At 48.8% G+C, this 27,607-nt stretch overlaps 1 protein-coding gene across 1 annotated transcript in view; it reads right to left on the bottom strand.

Annotated features, from left to right (window-relative positions):
* Positions 1-27,607, bottom strand: part of GPR137B (G protein-coupled receptor 137B) — a 50,703-nt gene that overhangs the window by 6,244 nt on the left and 16,852 nt on the right. The window contains 4 exon segments of the mRNA XM_046027056.1: positions 12,072-12,200; positions 14,965-15,114; positions 17,194-17,416; positions 23,144-23,193. Of these exon segments, the coding sequence (XP_045883012.1) occupies positions 12,072-12,200; positions 14,965-15,114; positions 17,194-17,416; positions 23,144-23,193 (552 nt within the window).

The raw sequence follows: 27,607 nt of genomic DNA, 5'->3' as shown, positions 1-27,607 counted from the left end.
CCGGGAGACTCCGGGAACAAAGGAGCTGGTGGGCACCACGGCCCCGCCCTCCCCCATGCAGAGCCTGAACGGAGCCAGCATTCAGTACGTAACTTGCTTACGTGGCACCCTGCCCCCTCCTCCGCAGCTGGGCCTGCCTCAGCCCTGGTGCAGCGGGTCCCCTCCCCAGAAGACCATGCAAACCTTGCCAATGCGCCTCGTTCCTGCTAAGGGTTTTGCAGGGCCTCGGTCCCAGCAGCAGCCGTGGGTCACCTCCCTTGGAGGACGCTCGCTCCCTGCTAAAAATGCACACCCTGTGCATGCCCTGCAGAGTGGCCCTGGCCAGCCTGTCTCCTCGGGGCCATGGGCACCCCTGGCAGAGCGCAGGTGCAGAGCGGGCACCACCCATCCCACTCGCACACTTCGTGGAGTGGCCCGGGCTTGGCGGCAGGGGCGCCACCCCTCTGTAAGAGGACAGGGCCACCTTGTTGAAAGTGTGCACCCCACCTACTACCTTCAAGAGCTGGAGAGGTCGCGGACTATCTGCACAGAGACAGACACCAAGAATTACATAAAATGAGCAGCGGACTATGTCCCAAATGAAAGAACAGGACAAAACCCCGACAAAAGACCTAAGTGAAACTTATCAGTAGTATGACCAATGGGAACTTAAAGTAACATCATAAAGAGACTCATTGGACTTGAGAAAAGAGGGGAGGACATCAACGAGACACAGAGACTCTTTAGCACAGAGATAAAAAAGAACCAGTCAGCGAGAACGCATGAAACTTAAAACACACCTGGTGTGACACGCCGCAGGCTAGAGGAATGACCTGGAGGCAGAGCAATGGAAAGCAAGCTGAGCGGGTGAGGAACAAATACAGAAAATGAGAACAAATTCTGAAGCTCAGTGACTCCATCAGGCCTAGTACCCAAGGCACTACAGGGATCCCAGGAGAAGAAGAAGAGAAAAGGGAGCAGAAAATTTATTTGAAGAAAGAATAGCTGAAACCTTCCCACTCTGAGGAAAGAAACCGAGATCCAGATCTGGGAGGCACAGAGACCCTTCAAAACAAATTAACCCAAGGAGGTCCACACTATGACCCATGGTAATTAAAATGGCAAAAAATACTGCTAACCATTTTTTTAAAGCAGCAAGAGAAAAAAAGACCATTACATATAAGGGAAACCCCATAACACTATCAGCTGCTTTTTTTAGCACAAACTTTGTGGACCACAAGGGAGTGGTGTGACATACTCAAAGTGCTGCAAGGGGAAAGTCTGTAGCCGAAAGGACAAACACTCCTATAATTTGAGTGGAACCACCAATGACCCCAAACAGTCAACGCAATCTTGGAAAAGAAAAACTGTAGGTATCACAATTCCAGACTCCAAGTTCTATACCAAAGCTATAGTCATCAAAACTCCCTTAGTTGTAGTCATCAAAACTCCCATGGGACTGGCGCAAAATACACATATGTTGGGGCACTCGGGTGGCTCCGTTGGTTATGCATCCGATTCCTGGTTTCGGCTCGGTCAGATCTCAGAGCTGCGGCATCAAACCCCACATCAGGCTCTGCCATCTGCCCAGAGTCTGCTTTACACTCTTTGCCCTTCCTCTCCTCCCTTTCTGCTCCTCCCCCGCTCACAGGTGTTCACCCTCTCTTCTCTCTCTCTCAAAAAAAAAAAAAAAAAAAAAAAGATCACTATAACAGAAAATTCAGAAATAAACCCACAATTTTATGGTCAATTAATCTCCAACAAAGAAGGTAAGAACAAGCAATGAGAAAAAGTCTCTTCAATAAATGGTATTAGAAAACTGAACCACTTTCTCACACCATACACAAGATAAGCTCAAAATGGATTAAAGACCTAAATATGAGACATGAAACTGTAAGACTCCTTTAAGAGAACACAGGCAGTCATTTCTCTGACACCAGGCATGATGACATTTTTCTAGACATGTCTTCTTTGTCAAGGGAAAGAAAAGCAAAACTAAACTTACAGGGACTTCATCAAAATAGAAAGCTTCTGCACAGCAAAGGAGACCAACAAAACTGAAAGACAGCCTACTGACTGGGAAAAGGTATTCACAAATGACACATCTGATAATGGGTTACCATCTAAAACATATAAATAATTTATACAACTCAATGCCCCAAAAAACAAATAATCCAATTAAAAAATGGACAGAATAAAGAACTCCTCAAACTCAACACACACAAAACAGATAATCATATCAAAAAATGGGCAGAAGATATGAACAGACACTTCTCCAATGAAGACATACAAATGGCTATCAGACACATGAAAAAATGTTCATCATCACTAGCCATCAGGGAGATTCAAATTAAAACCACATTGAGATATCACCCGACACCAGTTAGAATGGCCAAAATTAGCAAGACAGGAAACAACGTGTGTTGGAGAGGTTGTGGAGAAAGGGGAACCCTCTTACACTGTTGGTGGGAATGAAAGCCGGTGCAGCCGCTTTGGAGAACAGCGTGGAGATTCCTGAAGAAATTAAAAATAGAGTTTCCCTATGACCTTGCAATTGCACTACTGGGTATTTCCCCCAAAGATACAGATGTAGTGAAAAGAAGGGCCATCTGTACCCCAATGTTTATAGCACCAATGGCCACGGTTGCCAAACTGTGGAAAGAACCAAGATGCCCTTCAACGGATGAATGGATAAGGAAGATGTGGTCCATATACACGATGGAGTATTATGCCTCCATCAGAAAGGATGAATACCCAACTTTTGTAGCAACATGGACGGGACTGGAAGAGATTATGCTGAGTGAAATAAGTCAAGCAGAGAGAGTCAAGTATCATATGGTCTCTTTTATTTGTGGAGCATAACAAAGAACATGGAGGACATGGGGAGATGGAGAGGAGAAGGGAGTTGAGGGAAACTGGAAGGGGAGATGAACCATGAGAGACTATGGACTCTGAAAAACAACCTGAGGGTTTTGAAGGGGCGGGGGTGGGAGGATGGGGAACCAGGTGGTGGGTAATAGGGAGGGCACGTATTGCATGGAGCACTGGGTGAGGTGCAAAAACAATGAATACTGTTATGCTGAAAATAAATTAAAAAAAAATGGACAGAAGACATGAACGGCCATTTCTCCAAAAAAGACACAAATGGCCAACAGATGCGTGAGAAGATACTCAACATCACTTATGCTCAGAGAAATGCAGATCGCAACCACGATGAGCGATCACCTCACACCTGTCGGAATGTCCAAAACCAACAACACAAGAAACAACAGATGCTGGCGAGGATGTGGAGAAAGAGGAACCCTCCTATACTGCTGGTGCAGCCACTGTGGAAAACAGTGTGGAGGTTCCTCAAAAAATTAAGAACAGAACTACTCCACAAATCCAGTAATTTCACTACTGGGTATTTACCAAAATAATACAGAAACAGTATTTGAAGGGATACCTGCACCCCTATGTTCATAGCAACATTATCTACAATAGCCAAACCATGCGAGCAGCCAGGTGTCCACTAACGGATGAGCGGATAAGGACAACGTGTGTACGTATGCAGTGGAACATTCCTCAGCCATCAAAAGAGTGAAATTTTGCCATGTGCACCCACATGGATGGAGCTAGAGAGTATAATCCTAAGCAAAATAAGTCCAAGAAAGATAAATACCACGTGATTTCACTTGTATAGAATTCAAGAAACAAAACAAATGAGCAAAAGAAGAAAAAAAAAGAATGACAACCCAAAAAACAGACTCTTAACTACAGGGAACAAACAAAGGGTCACCAGAGGTGAGGCTGGGGGGGATGGGAGCTTCGTGAGGAGAACTGGGAGCCACTTGTCCTGATGAGCCGTGAGGGGTGTGTGGAAGGACAAGTCACTACCGCCCACCTGAAACTAATACAACACTGCATGATAACCACACTAGAATTAAAAAAAAAATTTCAACATAGAGTTACCATATGACCTAGCAACTGCACTCCTAGATATATACCTAAGAAAAATACTTTTTTTACGCTTGATTTATCTGAGAGACAGTGAGAGAGAGAAAGTGTGCCTGTGGGGGGAGGGGCAACATGAGGGAGAGAGAAACTCCAACAGACGCCACACTGAGCAGGGAGCCTGAGGCGGGGCTCGACCCTGGGACCCTGAGACCATGACCTGAGCCTAAATCCAGAGTCCGATGCTCAGCTGAGTCCCCCAGGTGCCTCGGAAGACATGTGCACACAGAAACCTACACATGGATGTCTAGACCAGCGCTGCTCCTAGGAGCAGAGAACTGGAAACACGGTGTGAACCGCCGTTCGACAAAGTATTATTTAGGCGTGAAGAGGAATAAGGTACGAATACATGAACCCTGCACAAGGAGGCAGTCACAGGAAGCCACACAGCGCACGGCCCATGCCCGTGGAATTCCAGCAGGGAAATCCACAGACAGACAAGCAGTTGCCTGGGGCTAGGGAGGGGAGTGACAGCTAATGGGTACAGGTTTCCTTTTGAGGTGATAAAAATGTTCGCAAAACTACAGTGAAGCCCGTGCATATCTGAAAACACCCCAAGCCACTGAGCTGCACACAGGCCATGGGGGAGTGTACGGGACGGGAATTCTATCCCAGTGAAGCTGTTTAAGCAAGAACAACAAAACCAGGGAGGTTCTCAAACCTCACAGCGCACTCAAATCACTGGGGATTCTTCGTATTTAAAATGTGGATTCCCAGAACTGGCCCCGGAGATTCCGACCTTGGCATCTGCCCTGACCCCAAGGGCCCCGGGACTCTGATGTGGATGGCACAGAGCCGCACTCTGAACGGGGTCACACTGGGCTCGGCCGCCGAGGGGAGAGGCATGTTCACACCAACTGCACTGCGCATCCAGACGGTCGATCACAGTGGAAGAACGTCCCCCCCTGCAACGGGCTCTTTTAAAGCCCAGGAACAGGAGTTGGGTTATAAATCCCCCCACCCACCCACGCAGAGGAATATTAGACTGTTTCCTCCAAGCAATTACAGGAATTACAGACAGCGGTAAGACTGTTGCCGAGTCACACACGGCAGCAACTTAGTTTCTCCAGACCTTACGCCAAGGAAAGCCACAGCACAGCCCAGTAATTATCTTTATGGACTCCGGAGCCAGGCTGATGGCGGTGCGATCCCAGCTCTGTCTCTGACAAGTCCCATGATCTGGAACCCGTTTCCTCATCTGAGTGTGATAACAGTTTGCAGCTCAGAGGCTGAGTGTGAGCATTAGAACACGGAATATATCAAAGTGCCATTCCGCATCATGCCTGGCACACGGAAGCCCTCCACCGTGCCTGGCTCACTCGACCAAACTCTACGTGACCAGATGCCCTTCCCTCTGGGAGCCTCGCCTAAGGAGATTTCACGAACACCCCGAGCTCAATCTGACACCCACGTTCCCTGCTAATGAGCGTTCCTTCCTGATTAGAAAAGGGAAAAAGGTTTTCTATTTAGGATGATGCCTCCCTCCTACTGAAGTTACTTCCTTGTGGTAAATCAGGAGAAAACATTGTTCAGGGCATAGAGAATCATTTTAATTCACGACTAAGCTGCTGTCCATGGGGGCTTAGCCTCAGTGTGTCCCTGAGATCTGTTCTGGCACCTGCAAGGCTGTAACTATTTTTGTGATTTGCAGGTTAAGACGTGACTTGCCCTTTCCACGGTCTCAACACCAGCATGGATGGTGCACAAAAGCCTGCCGCTCCGTTTGTTCTGCAATGGTGGCGCCAACCACCCCCGCCGACCCTGGATTCCCCACGGCTACACCATCAGTTAGAGGCCATTTTCCTCAAGAACTCCTGGCTGGCGCCGTCAGTTAAGCGTCTGACTTGGTTTCAACTAAGGTCGTAACCTCAGGGTCATGAGATCGAGCCCCGCACAGGGCTCCACACTCGGGGAATCCGCTTAGACTCTCGCTCCCTCCCTCTCTGCTCCTGCCCACCACCTGCCTGCATATGCTCTCTCAAAAATAAATAAATCTTAAAAAAAAAACAAAACAGCTGTAACAAAGCCCTAAACATTGTTAGTTATATTAAGTCTCAGTCCCCGAGCCTGTGTTTTTTTTTTTTTTTTTTTTTTTTTTTTAAAGATTTTATTTATTTATTCGACAGAGAGAAATCACAAGTAGACAGAAGCAGGAAGAGAGAGAGAGGGAAGCAGGCTCTCTGCTGAGCAGAGAGCCCGATGCGGGACTCGATCCCAGGATCCTGAGATCATGACCTGAGCCGAAGGCAGCAGCTTAACCCACTGAGCCACCCAGGCGCCCCCCGAGCCTGTGTTTTTAACAGGTTACGTGATAACACGGGAAGTACGCACAGAGCACACCTACCGTGCGGAAGCTGTTTTCAGAGAAAGACCTCACGCAGCTGTTGGGGTCGTAGCCACTTTCTTCATGCCACTTCACAACTCTTACAAACCAGGCTTTTTCAGACATGAATGTCTGGCAGACCCTGTCTCGAAAGTATCTGAAGTGAACTGTCAGATGGGTGGACAGTATTTATCATTGATCAAATATGAGCTTTTCAGCAAAAATGAAAAAGCTTTGGAAAACTGGTATCCCCCACCACGAGCCGGAGGGCATCCCAGGACTTCAAAGATTCTCCTGAAATGTTCAGTGGTGATATTTAATGAGTGAATTTTAATGTCTGAAAGATCTGCGTAACTCAGTACGCCAGTATTTTCCAAGTGACCAATATAAAAGGCCATGTGTGCGTAAAAGATCCATTCCAAATGCAAGATAAACTGAGGGATGTTAGTGTTTCACACAGTCTGAGGAGTTTACTGCTATGGTTTTAGATTCCGCACTGCAACTGACTGTTACGAAACCACAACTCGTTCGCCTTTGATGCACTTCAAAGAAAAATATCCACAAGTATGTTAAAGGGTTTTAAATTACCCCACTTTATTGCAAATATGTATTTCTGTAAGGCTGGATTTTCCTCACATACTCCACCAAAACAATGTATCACAACAGACTGAATGCAGAAGCAGACAGAACCCAGCTGTCTTCTATTAAATCAGATACGAAAAAAATCTGAGAATTTTACAACAATGCTACTCCCCTACTTTGTTTTGGAAAATGTTCTTTTTCAGAAAAAATTTTTATGGTAACATAATAATGGGTTTACTTTTTATAGAGAATTAATTTTTTTAATTTTACACGCACACACGCATGCACACACACACACGCACGCACACCCCTCTCCAAACAAGAGCTTCTGCAGGTCCTCAATGATTTATCAGTACAACCCTGAAGAGTCAGAGAATCTTGGAAAAGAAGCACACAGCTGGAGGCATCATGCTCCCTGGTTTCGAACAATATTGCGAAGCTACAGTCATCCAAACAGTATGATACTGGCATAAAAACAGACACACATATCAACGGAAGAACAGAGTGCCCACAAAGAAATCCACACTTCCATGGTCAAGTGCTTTACAACAAAGCAGCCATGACTATATAATGGGGAAAATGACAGTTCTTTCAATAAAGAGTGTTGGGAAAACTGGACAGCCACATGGAAAAGAATGAAACTGGACCACTGTCTTCTTTTACCACACACAAAAATTAACTCAACAGGGATTAAACACTTGAATGTAAGAACTGAAACCATAAAACCCCTAAACGAAAACACAGGTGGTAAGCTCCCTGACGTCCGTACTGGGGATGATGGTTTGGATTTGACACCCAAAGTAAAGGCAACAAAAGCAAAAATAAACACGTAAAGCCACATCAAATGAAAAAGCTTCCACACAGCAAAGGAAACCATAAACAAAATGAAAAGGTAACTGACTGACTAGGAGATGTTTGCAAATCATGTATCTGGTAAAGGGTCAATACCCAAAACATATGAAGAACTCCTACAACTCGACAGCAAATATAATCCAATTAAAAAACAGGCAAAGTACCCGAACAGACATTTTCCCAAAGACCTACAGACGGCCAACAGGTACATGAAAAGGTGCTCGACGTCGCTCACCATCAGGGAAATACGAATCAAAACCACAGTGAGCGATCATCTCACGCCTGTCAGAATAGCTGAACTCAAAAGACAGGAAATAACCGGTGTTGGCTGGGATGTGCAAAGGAACCCTTCCTTTCAGACTCGCTGCCCGTGGGGATGTAGATGGGCGCAGCCACAGCGGGAAACTGTGGAAGGTCCGCAGAAAAGTAAGGACAGACCCAGCCTATGATCCAACAATTCCACTTCTGCATTTCTCTGAAGAAAGTGAAAACATTAATCCGACAGGATACCTGCACCCTCATGTTCACCACAGCATTATTTGCAAGAGCCAAGAGACAGAAACGACCCAAAAGTCCGTCAGTGGATGAAACGATAAAGAACTATACTGGAGGATTACTCAACCACCAAAAAACAAACAAACAAACTCCCAAATCCTGCCATTTGCAACAACACGAATAAACCTTGAGGACAATATGCTGAGTGAAATGAGTCAGAATAAGATAAACACTGTATGATCTCGTGTATGTGGAATCTCGGAGCATGCAGAGAAAACCCCAGCGGGGGTACAGAGAAGAGATGGTGGTCGCCTGAGGTGGGGGGTAGGGAGTGGGCGAACCACGTGGAAGGGGTCAAAAGGTACAGGTTTCCAGTTACACAATGACTAAGTCCTGGGGACCCGTGTACAGCATGCTGACCACACGTAGTAACAGTGTGCTGCATGTCGGAAGGTAGTTAGAGTGGACCTTGAAAGCCCAAGAAGAAACATCATAACCATGTCGTGAGGATGGCAACCGGGCTTGTTAGGATCGCTGTGTAACAGCTACAGACACCCACTCACTACGCTGTACACCTGAAACTAGTATATCAATTACAGCTCAGTAAAAAAATTAATCACAGGGCGCCTGGGTGGCTCAGTCAGTGAAGCGTCTGCCTTCAGCTCAGGTCATGATCCAGGGTCCTGGGATCCAGCCCGGCATAAATCTCCCTGCTCAGCGGGGAGCCTTCCCTCTGCCTGCCGCTCCCCCTGCTCATGCTCTCTGTCAAATAAACAAATAAAATCTTAAAAAAAAAATTAATCTGTGTAAAGTGCCCTGAGACCACCATGTTCAAGAACTATGGCTCTAGAAAATACTCTGAACACCTTGAACTCTATTCAAGCCCAATAACCAAGTAACCGCATCTACATGGAGCGTGTTAAGGAAGACCGGTGCCCCTGGATAATGACATCTGCGAGTACACAGCAGACATTATTCTGTGTTCATTTAGTAGAAGAATGTGAACACTATCACATTAGCCTTCCTCTTGTTAAATCTGGACATCTACTCTGGGTTTTGGGAGCCCAGTTCTGAAGCCTCCGAGACACGAGCTGATAAAAAGGTACACACAGAGGCCGGCGGAAGCCTCCACAAGCTCCCGGAGTCAGCTTCAGCGACCCCTCACAATCCCCTGGTCCCGCAAGGTGCCCAGAAAACTTCGGAGAAGGAAGGAAAATAAGGCACCTGGTCTCTCAGCCTAGAATCTGGGGCCCACCTGTCCCATTTCTGCGTCAGGGAGCCTCCGGCATTTAGGATCTGACTCTACAGATGCCTCCAGCTGTTTCCACGGCAAGTGAAGGTCAGAAGAAGTGCACGGCCAGGGTCCTGCAGCTACAAATAATGGAAGTGGAGGAAGCGGATCCCACGGTCTAGAAAACGCTACCCACTGCCTTCTCTGCAGAGGCCGCATTCAGGCTGGGCTGACCCACACACCCCAGGCCAGGCAAGCTCCCCCCTACCCGTTTCTGGCTCACTGGTGACTATCCAGAGATGAATAAGAGAAAAGAAAGGAAAAACCAGGGTCAGGGTGCTTGAGTGGCTCTGTCAGTTCAGCAGCCAACTCCTGGTTTGGGATCAGGTCATAATCTCAGGGCATGGGATCGGGCCCCACGTTGGGCTCCGCACTCAGTGGGGCATCTGCTTGGGGTTCTCTCTCTCTCCATCTGCCCCTCGCTGCCTCTAGCATTCTCCCTCTCAAATATATAAATCTTTAAAAAGAAAGAAAAAGAAACAGGGTAGAACACAACTGGTTGGTGATTGTACCTGCTTTCCTTGCTGTCCGCCCACACTTGGCTCGCATTGGCCAAAAGCCATTCTCTATACTTTTGTGGGGGCTTCACAGATCAGCGACTCAAAATACTACCCCTTGTTAGTGTGGCTAGAATAATTCATGGAGCACAAGTGCCCAGGAGTTTCCTCACTCTCGCAAGCTGTGCATTTTCTGTCATGTCCTGAGAAAGACACTTATGCAAAGCTGGCCCAGCAGAAATGGGACCGAACCAGGGGAGTGGGGTTAGCAACCCTCATGATGTTTTTATTTCCCTGTCACCGACTTCCCAACTCACTGTCCAGCATAACATGGGGCTGAAGAACTCAAGTACCATTTTCTATTTCCCTTTCCGAAAATAAAAGTTTATATATTTGGTTCACCCAAATCAAGGCTCAGATACCAGTGAGATTTGTTTCACTAGGAAAATAAGTCACTATCTTCAGGCCTTGAGAGGCAACTTTCACTTCTTTTCAAAAAACAAAGCTGAAAAAAATGAATTTCCTTCAAAAAGAGTTAAGGGGAAAAAAAATAAAAATAGATAAATATGCAGTGGAAAAAAGACAGTCTATTCAATAAATGGTGCTGAGAAAATTGGACAGCTATATGTAGAAGAATGAAACTCGACCATTCTCTTACACCACACACAAGGATAAACTCAAAATGGATAAAAGACCTCAACGTGAGACAGGAATCCATCAGAATCATAGAGGAGAACACAGGCAGTAACCTCTTCGACATCAGCCATAGCAACTTCTTTCAAGATATGTCTCCAAAGGCAAAGGAAACAAAAGCAAAATGAATTTTTGGGACTTCATCAAGATCAAAAGCTTCTGCACAGCAAAGGAAACAGTCAACAAAACAAAGAGGCAACCCACGGAATGGAAGAAGATATTCACAAATGACAGTACAAAGGGCTGATATCCAAGATATATAAAGAGCTCCTCAAACTCAACATCCAAAAAACAGATAATCATGTCAAAAAATGGGCAGAAGACATGAACAGACACTTCTCTGATGAAGACATACAAATGGCTATCAGACACATGAAAAAATGTTCATCATCGTCAGCCATCGGGGAGATTCAAATCAAAACCACATTGAGATACCACCTTACACCAGTTAGAATGGCCAAAATTCACAGGACAGTAAACAACTTGTGCTGGAGAGGATGTGGAAAAAGGGGAACCCTCTTACACTGTTGGTGGGAATGCAAGTTGGTGCAGCCACTTTGGAAAACTGTGGAGATTCCTCAAAAAATTAAAAAGAGAGCTTCCCTATGACCCCACAATTGCACTACTGGGTATTTACCCCAAAGATATAGATGTAGTGAAAAGAAGGGCCACCTGTAACCCCAATGTTCATAGGAGCAATGGCTATAGTCACCAAACTGTGCTAAGAACCAAGATGCCCTTCAACGGACAAATGGATAAGGAAGATGTGGTCCATATATACAATGGAGTATTATGCCTCCATCAGAAAGGATGAATACCCAACTTTTGCATCAACATGAACGGGACTGGAAGAGATTATGCTGAGTGAAATAAGTCAAGCAGAGAGAGTCAATTATCATATGGTTTCGCTTATCTTTGGAGCATAAGGAATAACACGGAGGACATGGGGAGATGGAGAGGGGAAGGGAGTTGGGGGAAATTGGTGGGGGAGACGAACCACGAGAGACTGTGGACTCTGAAAAACAATCTGAGGGTTTTGAGGGGCTGGGGGTGGAGGTTGGGGGAGCCAGGTGGTGGGTATAAAGGAGGGCACGTACTGCATGGAGCACTGGGTGTGATGCACAAACAATGAATTCTGGAACACTGAAGTTAAAAAAATAAATTAAAAAAATAAATAAAAATAAAAACAAACAAATAAATAAATAAGAGTTAAGGGAGAAGACTGTCTCAGGCAGACAAGGGAACTTTTTACATCACAACAGGACGAAAGAGGCGTGCTCCTGAAAATCTAAGGTCAAGCCCCACTGTCATGCATTGTGATGAGAAGCAGGAGACAGTTTCCACAACTAGAAGATGGTTTACTTACAAGGTCCTTCGCAGGGTTTCTGACTCGGAAGAAGTAAACGACTAAGGTGGTGGGTAAGAGCTCCCACACGAAGAGGACCACCCCGAACACCACGTATCCAGCGTCCCCCAGCTGGTTCTTCAGATCCGCCTGGTGAGAAGCGAGGGGAGGTGCGGAGTCAGCACACAGGTTTTGCTCTGGTTCTTGCTAACGTGAACAAAGGCTAACTCTAATCGGTGCCATTCCTTCCCCCTGCAACGTGCATGTGGAAATCAGGTGATACTCATGGTCAGGAGCCCAGGTGGGGAGTCATTCCAACCACATGGGGCATAGAATTTTTATCTTCAAAACAGTCAAACATGGGGAACTGCCAATCTCTGAGGGTTATTACTTCACCCTCCAAAACCTCCTCACATCCAAGCTAAGTCTCTCAAACATAAGTTCTCTTTCCTTCAACAATCAAATAGGGAGATGTTAGGTCACTCCCTCCCACATTTTTTTCAAAGATTTTATTTATGTATTTATTTATTTGAGAGAGAGAGAGAGTGTGTGAGAGAGAGCACGAGAGGGGAGAAGGTCAGAGGGAGAAGCAGATTCTCCACGGAGCTGGGAGCCCAATACAGGATTCGATCCTAGGACTCCGGGATCATGACCTGAGCTGAAGGTAGCTGCTTAACCAGCGAGCCACCCAGGCGCCCTCCCTCCCATATCTTTGAGGACAGCTTATAACCATCGCCCTCTGTCTCATCCCTGGGATAAACCCATCAATTTTTAAATTTCTCTTCCTGTTCCTCATATCCTATTCTTTATCCTTTACAGCTGGTTGCAGGGGAGATCACCTGGGAAAAGACTGTTTCGAGTCCAGGATGTTTGTCTGGACCAGTGGGATGGCCAAACGGGCCTGGTGTGTAGTCTGTCCCCCGTCTGCAGGGCCCAGGATGAGTGCGCAGGGTCGCATCTGGGCAGCTCTCCCACAAAGCGCAGCATTTCAGACAAAGTGCACCAAAACCAAGCCACGAAAAGCCGATCACCTAAACAGAACCCTTCTGCCTTCTTCCAGTGCATCGTGTTTGGGGGCAGTAGCCCGAGCGGATCAGGCCCCTCCAGGAAGCCGTCTCCCCATCTCTGCATCTCACTTCCCTTCTCTAACTCAGCTGGGTAGCACGCTGGCCCCTCCCATTCTACGTGGATAACGTGTAGCTTGGGGCCAGCTGTTAGGTTTGCTCCTTCATTATTTTGGTTGCAATACACAGGTCTAGATATTCATAAATAAACATTCCCCCTAAAAACAACAGAATTTTAAAAATTGTGTTATTTTAAGTTTGTTACCATTATAAGCCCTTACTGGAAAGAAACACTGAAATAATTATTTTGTTAAAACCTAGTGTTTATGGTTTAGTGTTTAATGGGTATGAGGTTGTGGTTTGGGAGGACGAGCACATTCTCGAGACAGACAGCGGTGACAGCTGCTCAGCAAGGGGACGGTGCTGAGTGCCAGGCTGCTGCCGTCCGCCCGGAAGTTGTTCCGACAGTAGCCACGACGGACATTTCACTACAATGAAATCCTTCAGGTCTTCTGAGTAAGTCTCTCCTTTATTGTCCCAAGATTCAGTTTTTATGTACTTGATTTTCTCCAAACAGGGCACACCTTTGGCAGTGCCTTGCCCAAATCTCTCCCATCCCATACAGGTGGGATTGGTCTGGGCAGTGGTGGTCTGAACCCTTCCGAATTCTAGCCCCTTCCCCGTGCCCCTTCTGAATTTCATCTTGGCCTCCACTGCTTCTCAGGGTTACGTAATGTCTTCTTCTAGAGTGTGACTCCAGCTCAGGGAGGGAGCACCGCTGGGACCGGAGACGTGTGTTTGATAGAGTGGAGCATTCGGTGTTTTTCCAGGGACAGTTAAGGAGCGTTCTGTAATTCAGTCCAGTAGAGCCCTATTATAAAGCAGAAGTTCTGCGTGTTGTAATGGCTTATCGTGTGTCTGTTTTCCTCAGGGCACATAAACTCCTGCTGTGGGGCGGGGAGGACGTCTGTGTACATTTGTACCCCCAGCGCTCTGTCCTGCACAACAGAGACGAAGAATCGATATTTCTGAAACGAGAGGATGCGACCTCATTCCCATTCTTCTTTTATTTTTGGCTTTTGTGAACAAGAATGCCAGATGACATGTCACTACCGTTGCTCACGGCTTTACAACTTACGACTCACGAGTTTCCAGCGTATATTAAAAGGGCGAGAATATCATGGGGTGACCCCCCAGGCATTTTTGTCTCAATCTCCTCAAATGTTGTCTCCATGCTCCATTTTAAAAAAGCCATAGTTTTAGGGATGCCTGGATGGGTCAGTCATTAAGCATCTGCTTTCGGCTCAGGTCGTGCTCCCAGGGTCGTGGGATCGAGCCCCGCATTGGGCTCCCTGCTCCGTGGAGAGTCTGCTTCTGCCTCTTGCACTGCTGCTGCTTGTGCTCGCTCGCTCTCTGACAAATAAATAAAATCTTAAAAAAAGTAAAGCCATAGTTTTATGTATTTTCTGAAATCTGCATACGATCGGTTTTACCAAGGCAAACTTCACCCTTTAATAAAAACCATCTTACATTTACAAGGAAGCACTGAAAAATGTTTTAAGTACGGTTTGTCAAGAGCCCCAGAAATCTGTGTGTGTGTGCACGCACACGTGGGCACGCGAGTGTGCGTGTGCACCCCCAGATGCTAGTTGTCTCAGAAGATGTGAGCTGGGACAAGCCAGGTACTATGATCCCATCTGACAGAGGCGGACGCAGATACCACACAGGTAAGTGACAGTCAAGGTCACCCAGCAATGCAGCAGCAGAAGCAAGGAGCCTCTCTCTGCCACATGGGGTGCTGTGAAGCACAGGGTCGCTGTTGGGGGGACATGTCCCCGGTGCACACTGACCTGGTCTGAGACATTGTACCAGTCGTAATCAAAGGAATGGACATTCTTGCTCTGGGAGAATGACAAGATGAACAGGTTGTAGCAGGCTCGGGAGGTGTAGAGAAGGATGATGGTCACTCCGATGGCCGTCACTTGACACACAGAGGAGCCCTGGAAAAGAGGGAGCCATGAGGGGAGCACCCATTCCAGGTCCAACACACCAGCCTCATCCTAGAACCTGCCCTGGCTTCAGATCCGGTAAACCTTCAGCTCTCGGGGGCACACGCCACGGTGTCCACTCTCACCGGTAAACCCACATCCAAACCTCACCTCACCCCACACCCCTTCCTCAAATGTCAAAGGATCTCCATACAGACGCCTCCAAATCTGGGAGTTGGTTTGGAAAAGCCTTAAAATAGGGCCATTTGCCTAAAGCCCAGGTTTGTAAGAATGAGAAAGTCAGGTGGTTTATGCTGTTCAATCTCCAGGACCTCCCGACTTGGGAGCCCCCTGCCCAGCATCCGGCCCGGGGACAACCGAGCCCAGCAGGGTGGCGACTGGGGGAGGGGTCCCACGGACCATAGCCCTGGGCAGGGAGTACCTCCTCAAATTCCAGACTCTTCTAGACTGGAAGCCCTGGTCTCACTCCAGACTTGAAATTACATGGAAATTGGTGATTTGTACCCCCATTTATGAAGCTATCAATTTACAGTCCATTAAAGGGCCCTAACCTAGAAACGTATAGTTAACGTCACCAAAAAAAAATGAAACAGGTTTTTGAAATTTGCATTGAGAAATCATTCATCAACAAGATACGATTTTATTTTGCCAGCAGCAGTTTAACAGCCTGTTTGCCACAGGGCTGATCTAAATGGTTATTTGGCAACCGAAATGTAACTCTTCCCATAAAAACCACGATTCTGTTTTTTTAAAAGCCTTGGATAGCCCTCACACGGAAGACAGGACAAACAACAGACAAAACTTAAGGCAAAATCAAGTATGAAATCTGTCAAAACTCATACATGAAAAAACTACTCCTGCCACACTCAAGTCTCGAGGGACCTCGCCAGAGTCAGCCCGATCACGGACGCCTTGCGAAGGCTTGGGGTTTCCGAGGTCAGATTTTAGTCTACTGGTCGCTACTGAAGACACAACACCGTGGGCGACGGAGCTCCCCCCAGTCTTCAGACATAGACTAATTATAGCCAGGTGGGCCGTGCAGCAAAGAAGGCAGACACGGGGGTCGGCCAGACACGGGGGTCGGCCAGACAGGGGGTCGGCCAGACAGGGGGGTCGGCCAGACAGGGGGTCGGCCAGACACAGGGTCGGCCAGACGGGGGTCGGCCAGACACAAGTTCGGCCAGACGGGGGTCGGCCAGACAGGGGGTCCACCAGAGGACATGGTTAGAAGCAAAGGAATGACAGGAATCATTCAATCAGTGCACGAGTGCGAAAACCAAGGCGCCCTCCCCAGCCTCCAGACTTCTCTGGGTTTCCCAACGAAGGGAGACTCGGGGTGAGGCCGATCGGGGGCCCACGAGCATGTCAGCCCTTCCCTAGAACTCTGGGGAAAGGAAGAGCAAACGGGCATTCTAGGGTGTGCAGCACACCGCAAACCAAGCCGGCCTCCCCTCCCGGCCACCTCCATCTCTGACCGAGAGCGCAGTGCAGGGGCCGGCCTGAACTCCAGGGGGCAGTGTCCTCACTGGAGTGTCCACTGTCCTCTCCTGGGTGCATCAGTCAGTCCTGAGGTGAGCCTCCATCCAAATATGCAGAGCCTGCGGCCAGACCGTGAGCCCAAAGCCTGGCTCTCCGTCTCCGGGCTGCATAGGACAACGCCGGGTACTGACCTCCAGGGCCTGGTCTCCCAGAGATCTGGGAGGACGCCAAGAGCTTACGCAGGCCAAATGCGGATCTCAAAGTGCCTGAAACACTGGGGACACTTGGCGAGTGTTTCTACTAGTCTCAGCGGCACAAGCAATCGGCGAGTCCTTTAAAATGTTGGTTAAACACTGTGTCTATGCACAGGCCGCCTCCCTGCCAGTAATTCTCACACTCCCACACATCAAAGCAACCCTTCTCACGTGCGAAGTTCAAGGAAGGACACAGCTCCGGGTTTTGGCAGCCACGGTGTGGCCAACCATTCGCAGAAGGCCACTTGTGGAAGGTGTCAGCTGAGTTCTGTCTGCAACCAAGAAACTATATTTAGAGTCGGCTTAGCAAAGGGATCTTGACCACGCATCCACCAACCTTTGACTCCAAGTAAATGTTGGCCAAGGACATCTTCGAGATTTTGTAGAGACAGACGGAGAGGGAGACGGCACACAGCACGAAGAGCGTGTCGTTGATGGCCACACGCACCGAGACGATGGCCTTCCTCTCCCAGCCGCCTGTCTTCACCAGCACCGCGCAGGTCAAATTCACCAACAGGAAAACAAGGCTGATGAAGAGCGAGGCCAGGTAGAGGGGCAGCCTAGGGAGAAACAGAGAGAGCGGTCAGCCCCACGCCCTGCCTGCTGGCTGTGAGTCTGGATCGACCCGCAAGGAAAGCGCGGCCCGTTCCGTCAACGGCTGGAAGCGGACGCGCCAGCGCGGACCCGCGGAGTGCGGGTTTGCAGAGCAGCTGCTCTCGCACGCGGATCACAGACCAGCTACAAACGGTGCCCTCGGGAAGCTGCCAGCCGAGCCCTGCTTTTCCTGCCTCGGGGAGGTGGTCAGATCTGCCGCAGACCCTGCCGGGGGCTTAATGGACACCACTGGCTGGGTCCCCGCCGTTTGTGACCCGCAGGTTCCTGAAGCTGCCCACTTCCTTGTGACCGGCGCACGGCCAGCGGGCTTCTCGGACCGAATGAAACCCAAGGCCGCAGCCTCTGGCTGCTTCAGGATGGCCCGTGCTGTCTACCTCCTTCGGTAAACACGCCAACAAGGAACAGACGTGCAGGGCTCAAAATCAGACTGGCTCTACGTTGACTATGTCTGTAAATCCAGAAAAAGAAAACTCTCGACTAAAAGCGGTTTTGAGGGGCACCTGGGAAGGCACAGTCGTTAAGCATTTGCCTTCAGCTCAGGTCATGATCCCAGGGTCGTGGGATCGAGTCCTGCATCGGGCTCCCTGCGCAGCGGGAAGCCTGCTTCTCCTCTCCCTCTCCCCCTGCTTGTGTTCCCTCTCTCGCTGTGTCTCTATCAAATAAATAAATAAAACTTTAAAAAAAATAAAAATAGAAAAAGTAAAAGCGGTTTGAAGCTAGAGTGTCTTCTAAAGCTGTAACAGACGGGGACACAAAAACCTGGATGACAGGGCGCCTGGCTGGCTCAGTCATTAGGCTTCTGCCTTCGGCTCAGGTCATGGTCCCAGAGTCTTGAGATGGAGCCCCACGTCGGGATCCCTGCTCAGTGGGGAACCTGCTTCTTCCTCTCCCTCTTCTTCTCCCCACTACTCGTGCTCCCCCTCTCTCTCCTATAATAAAATCCTAAAAAAAAAAAAGACTCCTGAATGATAGTCCCAGCTCTAGACACTGTCATTGATAGGACCCACAGCAGGGGTGAGGGGACACAGGGAGAGAGAGAAGCGTAAGGGAAGTGTGAAGCCAGGCATAACTCGATGCCAACCGTGTGGTGCCCACGACAGCTAGTACGGTCAGTGTCCCCAGCTCCCTGCTGCGCCTTTCCATCTTGGATTTTCACACAATGTCAACCCAGCCTCCATCCCACCCTCCTTCCTTCCCTCCCACTACCCTCATCTCCCCGGTGTGACCTGGAGACACACAGAGCCAAGACATCAGGCCAGTCTCTCATGGCCACTCTGGGCTGCATGTCCTTATCTATAGAAAGGAGATGAGGTCTCCCAGCCTGCCTCAAAGGGCCGCCGTGAGAATCCATCGGGCTCTGTGGCTTCTTACCGCATCATTCCTCTGTCCTCACCCCATGGGGCCTCACGGTCTCACCCCAGCTTCCCCTTTGGTCAGCAGCAGCTCCTAGAAAGTCTTCACATCATCCCATCACCCTTTCCTCCGAGGTCGTCCCCTGCAGACACCCCACTCTCCCAGGTCCCCATGACCTACTCCCAAACCAAAAGGTGTCAGCTCCTGGTCGCCGTCTCTCCCTGCCTTCCCGGAGCCCCCCTGTCCATCACTCCATGGCCCTATGCTTGCCTCCTATTCCCCTGTCTGACCTGCCCCTGGACAGCCCTGGTTCCTCTTCCTCCCCCAAAGTGACGACACCCGAGGCGCTCTCCTCCTCCACCACCGGGACACGCGCTTACTCGTGCAGCCTCAGTTACGGCCTCAGACGCTCAAGCTCCTACTGCTCTTCTAAAGCCACCGCCCTGTCCTACATCCCGACTCACATTCCAAACAGCCTGTCACTGGCCCCTGTCCCCTCAGACCGTGTCCACGCCTAACTCCCAAAGTTCCTCTTCCAGTACTCCTCTCCGCTTTCCTATTTCTCTGAAAGGCACCACAGTTTCTTGGATTACACCCCAGTTTAACCAGCTGTCAAATTCAACAGATTCTTTATTCCGGCTCCCCTTGTTGTGGGCCCCCCTTTCCCATCGTCACCGACTGCATGGCCTCGTGCTTCTGTCTAAAACCAACGTAACGGTGTCCAGACTGACCCCCCACCCTCGACGGGCACCCTCCAGTCCCCGTACTTCGGTCAGTCTCCAGAGCCAGGTCAACCGATGGGCACCCCCCATCCTAATCAGCCGGTCTGTGCTGGCCGGAAGCCCGTCCAGGTGTCCCCACTGCCCCGTCTTTACACAAGCAGAACTTTCTGCTTAAAACCTTCCTGCCCTTCCCTTTCTAGCCTACCCTACTCCGTAAGCCTCTAGGACCACCTGCTAAACAGAATCCTATCCGTCTTGTATTTTTTCTTTTTTAGATTTTATTTATTTTTTTCAGAGAGAGAGGGAGTGCTCACACTAGGCACTTCCTGCCTAGCACGGAGTCTGATGACGACATGGAGCTGGATCCCAGGACCCCGGGATCATGACCTGAGCTGAACTGCCTGGTTTTGTCTCAAAGAAATCAGCTGTGTTGTGAGGCTTGAGACAACATGGGCAAAGTACTTGTAATCCAACATTAAGGTCAATGTCAGAAAGCAAAATCATAAATGTGGCAAAATAACTCTGTTCTGGGAAAGACAGACGAAAACCGACAATGGAAAACATTACTGTGTCTCCTCAGAGTTGGACGGGGTTTCTGTAGGGCGGGGGGTGGGGGTGTACTAGATTTGGTTTCTTTCTTTCCACATGTCTCTATTCACAAACTTCCAATCCTTTTCTATTATATGATTTTTATAACTTTCATAATGAAAAAAAAAAAAAACCTTGCAAAACTTAACTTTTCCCCCAGGGCCTGCAGCTGTGGAGGACGGGGAGAGATCTGGAGGTGTGGAGAGCGCGCGGGGTGGGGGGGGGGTGCAGAACAAATCCTATGGCAAGGGGGCATTTCCATGGCAACACTGTTTGACAACCTGCCCCAGAATGACTACTTCTCAGCTCAAACACAGGGTCAGGATAAACAGCCTATAAGGAGAAAAAAGACCAAAGGAAAAGAAAATCAGTGGGACCAGGCATCAAGGACGATGACTCTGCTTGTGAGCCCACAAGGATCGGCTTCGGGCGGGTCTGCAAGTGGAGACAGTCACTGAGGCTGCTGATGGCAGGGCCTCGGGGCCGAGGTGCCCAGCTTGTGGGCCGCCCACGAATGCCCACGAATTCCATGCACAAGAACCCTGCTCCCTCTGACGGTAAGGGGATGGTGTCAGTGGCTTGTAAAGCGTGGTTTAAATTTCTCTTCTGAGATTCCTTCCAGAATGGGAAAAGTGAAGCCTGGTTCGTTGTGTTTTTTACTCAAAGGTGGTGGGAAAACAGTTAAAAATGCTTAAAATCGAAGTGTTCTTGAGCTCCCCAGGCGCGGTATTCATGCCTCCTAAGCCGAAGACCAAAAACCAGAGCCTGAGAAAGTGAAAAACTGAATCACATGGGCACCGACTCCAGCAAAGCCGAGAGTGTGCGGTGTGTCAAGGGGAGAGGGGACTTCAGGGGAAACGAAGTGGTTTTCGGCGGGGCTGAGTATAAACCATCCTCAAAGACATGGAGCGGCTACCGGAGGAGCTTGGGGGAGAAGCTGCAACCACTTCCAGAGTGGCAGCTTGTGCTTCTTTCCAAGTGAGCTGTGGTTCAGTCAGGGAAGCCGGTCTGTTCAAAAGCCAACATACCAAAGCACCTCGAGGGATAAATCAGGCCTGAAATGTCTGCAAATGGCTTAAGAGAAGTGGGGAATTGGGGCGCTGGGGGGCTCAGTCGCTGGGCATCTGCCTTCGGCTCGGGTCACGATCCCAGGGTCTGGGATCGAGTTCCACATCGGGCTCTCTGCTCTGCAGGGAGCCAGCTTCCCTTCCTCTCCCGCTCCCAGTGCCTGTGTTCCCTCTCTCGCTGTGTGTCTCTCTCAAAAAATAAATAAAATGTTAAAAAAAAAAAAAAAGTGGGGGATCGAACAGAGAAGATGGAAGCCAGGCATGAATACGAGTAACTCTGAGGACTTCTGTCAAGAGGCTCCTCCCACTGGACTCTAACCCTCCTGCTTTCAAGAAACTCTTCCGTCTCCTCCAGCCCGAACATCTCATCCGGCTGAATTTCTCCTGGTGTTCTCTCTCCATCTCCACAAACCCCCTCCCACTGAAAACAGCCCATCCTGGTGTCTGCACTTCGGTTCCAGGAGCAAGAACTGCACCCACACACACCCCCTCACATCTAATGGACCCCACCCCCCCAAGGGCTCAGAGGCTGAAAACTTCTGAACCAGCCTTCCTTTCTGACCAGTGCTTTCATATTCCACGTCTAGAAGACACCGCATTACCTCAGCTTCAACCGACCACGTCCAAGATTAAGACCAGCTCCATGATCCGATCAGAATATCTTATTCCTCCCCAGTCTTCAACCATTCTTGGCTCCCCAGTCCCCGGGTTGATCCATATTTCTAGTCAAGAGGCTGGAGGCTTACATTATGGGTGTGGAGGAAAGGCCAGCTATTTTCTTACCAGAGAAGGGAAGGGATTGTGTACTTGGAATTGCTCCTTTAAAGGGTTCTCCTTCAGACCAACATATTTTCATGGTAGACCGTGAAGTCCCAGCTGAGTAGTCTAGTAGAAACAAGCACCAAACTACCCAAAAAGTAGTGAACAAAGACTTCAAGTTTAGGTGAAAAAAACAAACATGGCACCCTGTGTCTCATGACTTCTCTCTTGGCCCGAGTACTGTCATATTACTTTCTGAATTTCAGTTTCTTTGGATATAAAATGGAGATCAAAATATACATTTTCATGATCTTAAAAGTTCTCATCATAAGAAACAACAAATTTTGTAACCATGTTCGGTAACAGATGTTAACTAGACTTACTGAAGTGGTCATTTTGCAATAGGCCAATATCAAATCATCCTGTGGGATACTGCAAACTAATATAATGTTGTATGTCAATGATATCGCGAGAAAAATACACTTCTAGAATTTTAAATAAAAGAGTGTTTATAAATTTAAAATTATATATTTAAATAAAATACAATATGCACACATTTTTCCATATTTTTAAAGCTACAAAATAATTTAATTTTCATTTTGATTCAAGAAGGTAAGTGGCCAAAATTACCTTCCCAGAAATGTCTGCTCATGCCATTGGAGCTCTCCTGGGCAGGGACATCAGAACGCCACACACCTGCCCCATGTCTTCTGAATGCCTTGTGTCCTTTCCTCTTTGACCAAGTCTGACCATTCTTTAAGCCACCAGTTTCTTTGCTCTTGGGGGTGCTGGGGTCACAGACCTCTGAAATTTGGGGAAACCTACAAACCTTCTCTACAGGAAAAACAAGCCTATCCGCTTCTTCATGTAAACTTGCCACGTAATTTAAGGTGCTCCCTTCCAGGTTACGAGCCTGCCCTTTCAGCCCAACACTAACTGACTTTCCACGAAATTCCCGTGGCCCTCAGAGTACACAGCAGCCCAGGCCGGAGACTGCCCAATCCCCCCGAACACCACCTGCTTCATCGGATTCGGGGAGTTTTGGCATTCTTCCGGACATCTGCACAGGGTGTCTGCTCCTCGAGGACACAAGCTCCATTTCTGCCTCAGGCTGCCTAACCAAGTCCTAAATAGTTGAAAATGTATTTTGCAAATGAGGATGGAAATCCCCCCGGGTACTTACCGGTATTTGAGTAATTCTGGAGAATATTTTGACTTGGCTTTGAAAATCACCTGCAACAACAGACAAAATCAGAGTTGGGACACAGTACACCATCACCAACAAACCAGCACCGTCCCTTGCAACTCCTCTTTCCCTTTGCACCCGGCACCAGGCCCCTGGTTCTGAAACCGAGCTGTTGGCTTTGTAAGAGTGTTATGCTAAAGACTTTTCAAGCCCTCCACACAATTCCAAAAGTAAGGATATTTATTAAGCTTCTGCCTTCAGCATCCTGGGATGGAGGCCCGCATCGGGCTCCAGGCTCAGTGGGAAGGCTCCTCCCTCTCCCGTTCACCCTGCTTGTGTTCTTTCTCTCGCTGTCTTTCTCCATCAAATAAATATTTTTTTTTAAATAATGGAAAGGGTTAAAAATAGGTGGGGTGGGGGGGGTAAAAGGTATTACTGGCCTACCACAGCCAAGTACCTCTCTTAGTATGATTCACACCTGTACTTCCCCTAAAGATCAACAGTCCGCCCTCGCCCTTCCTTAGAATCTTCACTGGCACCAAATCCGTGTTGTTTGAATAGAAGCGTCCACCCACCCAGGTCTCAAGTTCGGCAGCCCACTTCCAACATCTCCGGGCTATCGAAGCATCAAACGACCATTATTTACAGGAGAAAACATCATGTGTCGGAATCTCTCCACATCTTTCGTGTCCTGCCCCATCGCCGCTATGTCCACGCAGGGCGCAGCGGCCAGCCTGGCAGAGCCTCTGAGGAGGCAGAGGAGAGGGACTGTAGGTGGCAGCTCCCACTCCAGCCCCAGCTGCAACTCGGCCTCTATGGCCACAGCACGTGCACATGGGGGCTTCTGAGGCAAACGCAGGAGGCCCCCGGGGGTGTTGGGGGGCTGGCCGGGGGACTGAGATGGGGTAAGGTGGAACAGTAGGACACGTGCTCATGCCTGTGCTCTCCCCAGATCCCTGATGTCCACGGGGCGGGGGCAACCCTGGAAGAAGGGTGAAGCCCCTGCTGTGGGTGGTATCGGGACCCGCGTCCCTTGCTGCCCAGCAAGGCCTCTGCACCGAGTTCCCAGACCCGCTCCCAGCCTTGGCCTGGCCCGCTGGCCCACTAAGGCCCACCCCTCCCCACCAACCTTACACACAGTCTCCCACACGCTCTCCCACTTCTCAGCTCTCTTTGCGTTCGGGGCTTCTCCCACATTTTGCTCCATGCCTGAAAACAGCTAAGGGGCTGACACATTGCCCGAGCTGGATGGAGGGAAGGACAAGGCAGAACAGGGTGGGCAGCGCGAGCATGGTTCCTGGGAGAGGGGAGGAGCGAACAGGCAGCTCTGGGATCTTTGAGGCTAGACGGGAATTGAATATCGTTGCCCCCCTGCTGAAGGAAGACGCAGTGAGAAATCCATGTGCACAAGGGATATCTGAAGTAACCCCAGGAAATGCTTCAGTGGATCCCAAGTACGTAGCTAAGTGTGCTGATGCAGAGGTCACAGCGAGCCTCCGTGGGGGCTGTTTGGGTCAGTTCCCAGAATACATGTGCAACAGGAGAAGCCATTTCCCTCAGGAGCCTCCTAAAAGGCATTCCCCTGAGGACCCTCAGTAGGTTATTCTGACTTTTATGTGCAGAAGAGGCACTGTGAAAAACAGTACGGAGAAGCTTTGAAACATTTAAAGAAGAAAGATCATATGATCTGGTAATTCCACTACCAGGTATTTACCCAAAGACAACGAAAACACTCACTTGAAAAGATATCTGCGCCCCTATGTTCACTGCACTATTATTTCCAACAGCCAAGATATGGAAGCAACCTAAGAATCCCTTGACAGATGACTGGATAAAGAAGACAGGGTATGTATACCCAATGGAACATTACTTGGTCTTAAAAAAGAATGAGATTTGCTATTTGCAACAACGTGGGTGGACCTATGGGGTATTATGCTAAGTGAGATAAGTCAGAGAAAGACAAGTACTATATGATTTCACATTGATGGGGCATCTGGAAAAAACAAACAAACAAACAAAAACAAACAAGCAGACTCTGAAATGCAGCCAACTGGTGGTGGCCAGGGGGGTGGGGGGATGGGTAAAATAGGTGATGGGGTTTAAGACGTACAAGCTTTCAGTTATAAAATAAATAAGTCACAGAGATGAAAAGTACAGCATAGGGAAGATAGTATTGCAGTAACATGGTACGGTGACAGATGGTGACCACACTCCTCATGGTGAGCACGGAGTAATGCACAGACTTGCCCAATCACTATGTTGTACACCTGAAACTATTACAACACTGTGTGTCAATTATACTTAAACTAAAAGGAAAAAAAAAAAAAAACGGAATCACCCGGGGAACTTGCTAAAGATGCAAATCCCACAGCCCCACCTGGGGAGGGGCCCAGGAACCTGCATGTCACTAATTCCCCAGCCCAGGTGATTCTGACTCAGCTAGTCCAAGGACCACCTCTTGAGAGATGCTGCTCCTCTTGAATAGCTTTGCAACCATTCACTTAAGACATGCTGAAAGAGGTGATCACAGCAATCGGATGACACGGAGAGTCAGGGCACAGCGCAGAGACCAGAGATCAGGGGATGCTGGGGGTCCACGGACAGCCCCCCAGCCAGACACACTCCTGCCCTCCCTCCGATGTCTAGTAACGCGCTGCCACGGGAGACTCTCAGGAACAGACTCCGTATCTGGGGAGGGGGACACGCAGATACTCCCACAGATTTACAGGAAGCAAATCTACAATCCCCCTGACCCCACTTAAGTCACACTTTCCAAGCTTCATGGGTAAGCATTCTGAACTTACAAATGATTTTGCTTCTGACATGAGTTCTGTATCTGTCCTAAATTGGTTTTGGAAGGAAGTAGGAAGTAGGAGTTAACATCACAAATAAACTGAAATGTCTGGTAATTAGCCAAATATGTGGCAAAGGACACTGCCCTTACTGTAAAGGGGTCCTTCCTCCGGCTTCACCTGACAATCTTCCCTGGGATCTTAGGCAAGTCCCATCACCTTTGGTGTTTCTCTGTAGCCTGTAAGGAGAAATGTTACAAAACCAACTCTCTTGGGAACAGATTAATGCGTGATTCCAAAAATTTCCTACAAAATATGACTGTTTCACCCAACACAGAACAACGGTTTTGGAAAAATTCTCCTTAAATGATACTTGGGGACTTTGCTTTTAATAACTCTTCATTATTTAAAAATGTTAGTAGTTTTTAACTAAGAATTCACAGATATTGGGCAGCTAAGTTGGTTAAGCATCTGCCTTCAGCTCAGGTCATGATCCTGGGGTCCTGGGATCAAGCCCCACATCGGGCTCTCTACTTGGAGGGGAGCCTGCCCCTCCCTCTCCTCTGCCTGCTGCCCCTCCTGCTTGTGCTCTCTCTCTCTCACTCTTTGTAAATAAATAAATAAAAGCTTTAAAAAAAAAAAGAATTCACAGACATCGAAGTGTAGAGAAGAAACTACAGTATTTTTAAAGTGTTTGACCTTGTCAACATGCAAATATTTTTAATACTATGTCACACTTAGGGGACTTGGTTGGTGGCAGGTAACTTCAGCCCGAGTGACTCAGTTTACTCATACCCAGCAGGCCTACCCCGGTGCTCCCGGGCATGGCCCAAGCACACTCCACGGGACAGCATCCCCCAGACAGGGGACAACGAGGTGGTCACAACCAACTCAGCTCTCTGCAAAGCGCTGGCAGGACTGAGAGAAAACTGTGGCAGTCCTGCCTTCAACAGGCCTACAGCTAGAGAGGAGAGACCTAGAGGTGATGAGGCGGGACGCAGACCAGAAGGCTGCAGCCTCCGCTGGCCCAAGCTCAGGCAGCGAGCGGGTGGGCACCACCTCGTGGGGGGTACCTCGGCCTCCTCTGACCCCTGACCCCTGCCCATCTGCACATGTTCCGCTGGGAGTGGACTGCACAGAGGCGGGTGCGGGAGGCCGGTGTCCAAGGCCAGCCCGGACCCAGAACACCCTTCCTGGAACACGGGGAAGCACAGGGTTCTCGGCTGTGACGGTGAAGTACGCGGTCTAGCATTTAAGCCTTCTCGGCATTCATGCGCTCTGCCCCAACGCCTCCACCTGCACACGCTTACTCCGAGCCAGGGCTTCTCAGGGCGCTCCTACAGAATTGAGAACTAATAAATGCTACTGGAAATTAAGCGTCAAATGATCAAATAAATTTAGAAACTGCTAGGTTACATGGTTTTCCCCACAGGAACTTCCCAGTCTTTAAAGGACTGCTGCAAATCATCAAGGAAACGTAGAGCATGCGGCAGTTTTCGGAACTTACTTGGCCACTGAGTGTTCCAAGGAACAGAGTTTGGGAAACACCCTAGCCACCAAGCACGGACAGACATTGTCCATGTCACCGTTCACCACAGCTTTAGTAAGACTCACGGTGATAACAACACAACAAACAAGAAGGGTAACTTTAAAACAATACTCAGGACCA

The sequence above is a fragment of the Meles meles genome, chromosome 13, assembly GCF_922984935.1.
Source record: "Meles meles chromosome 13, mMelMel3.1 paternal haplotype, whole genome shotgun sequence".
Lineage (NCBI taxonomy): Eukaryota > Metazoa > Chordata > Mammalia > Carnivora > Mustelidae > Meles > Meles meles.
Note: the sequence above shows the minus strand (reverse complement) of the source record. Positions and strands in the feature narration are given on the sequence as shown.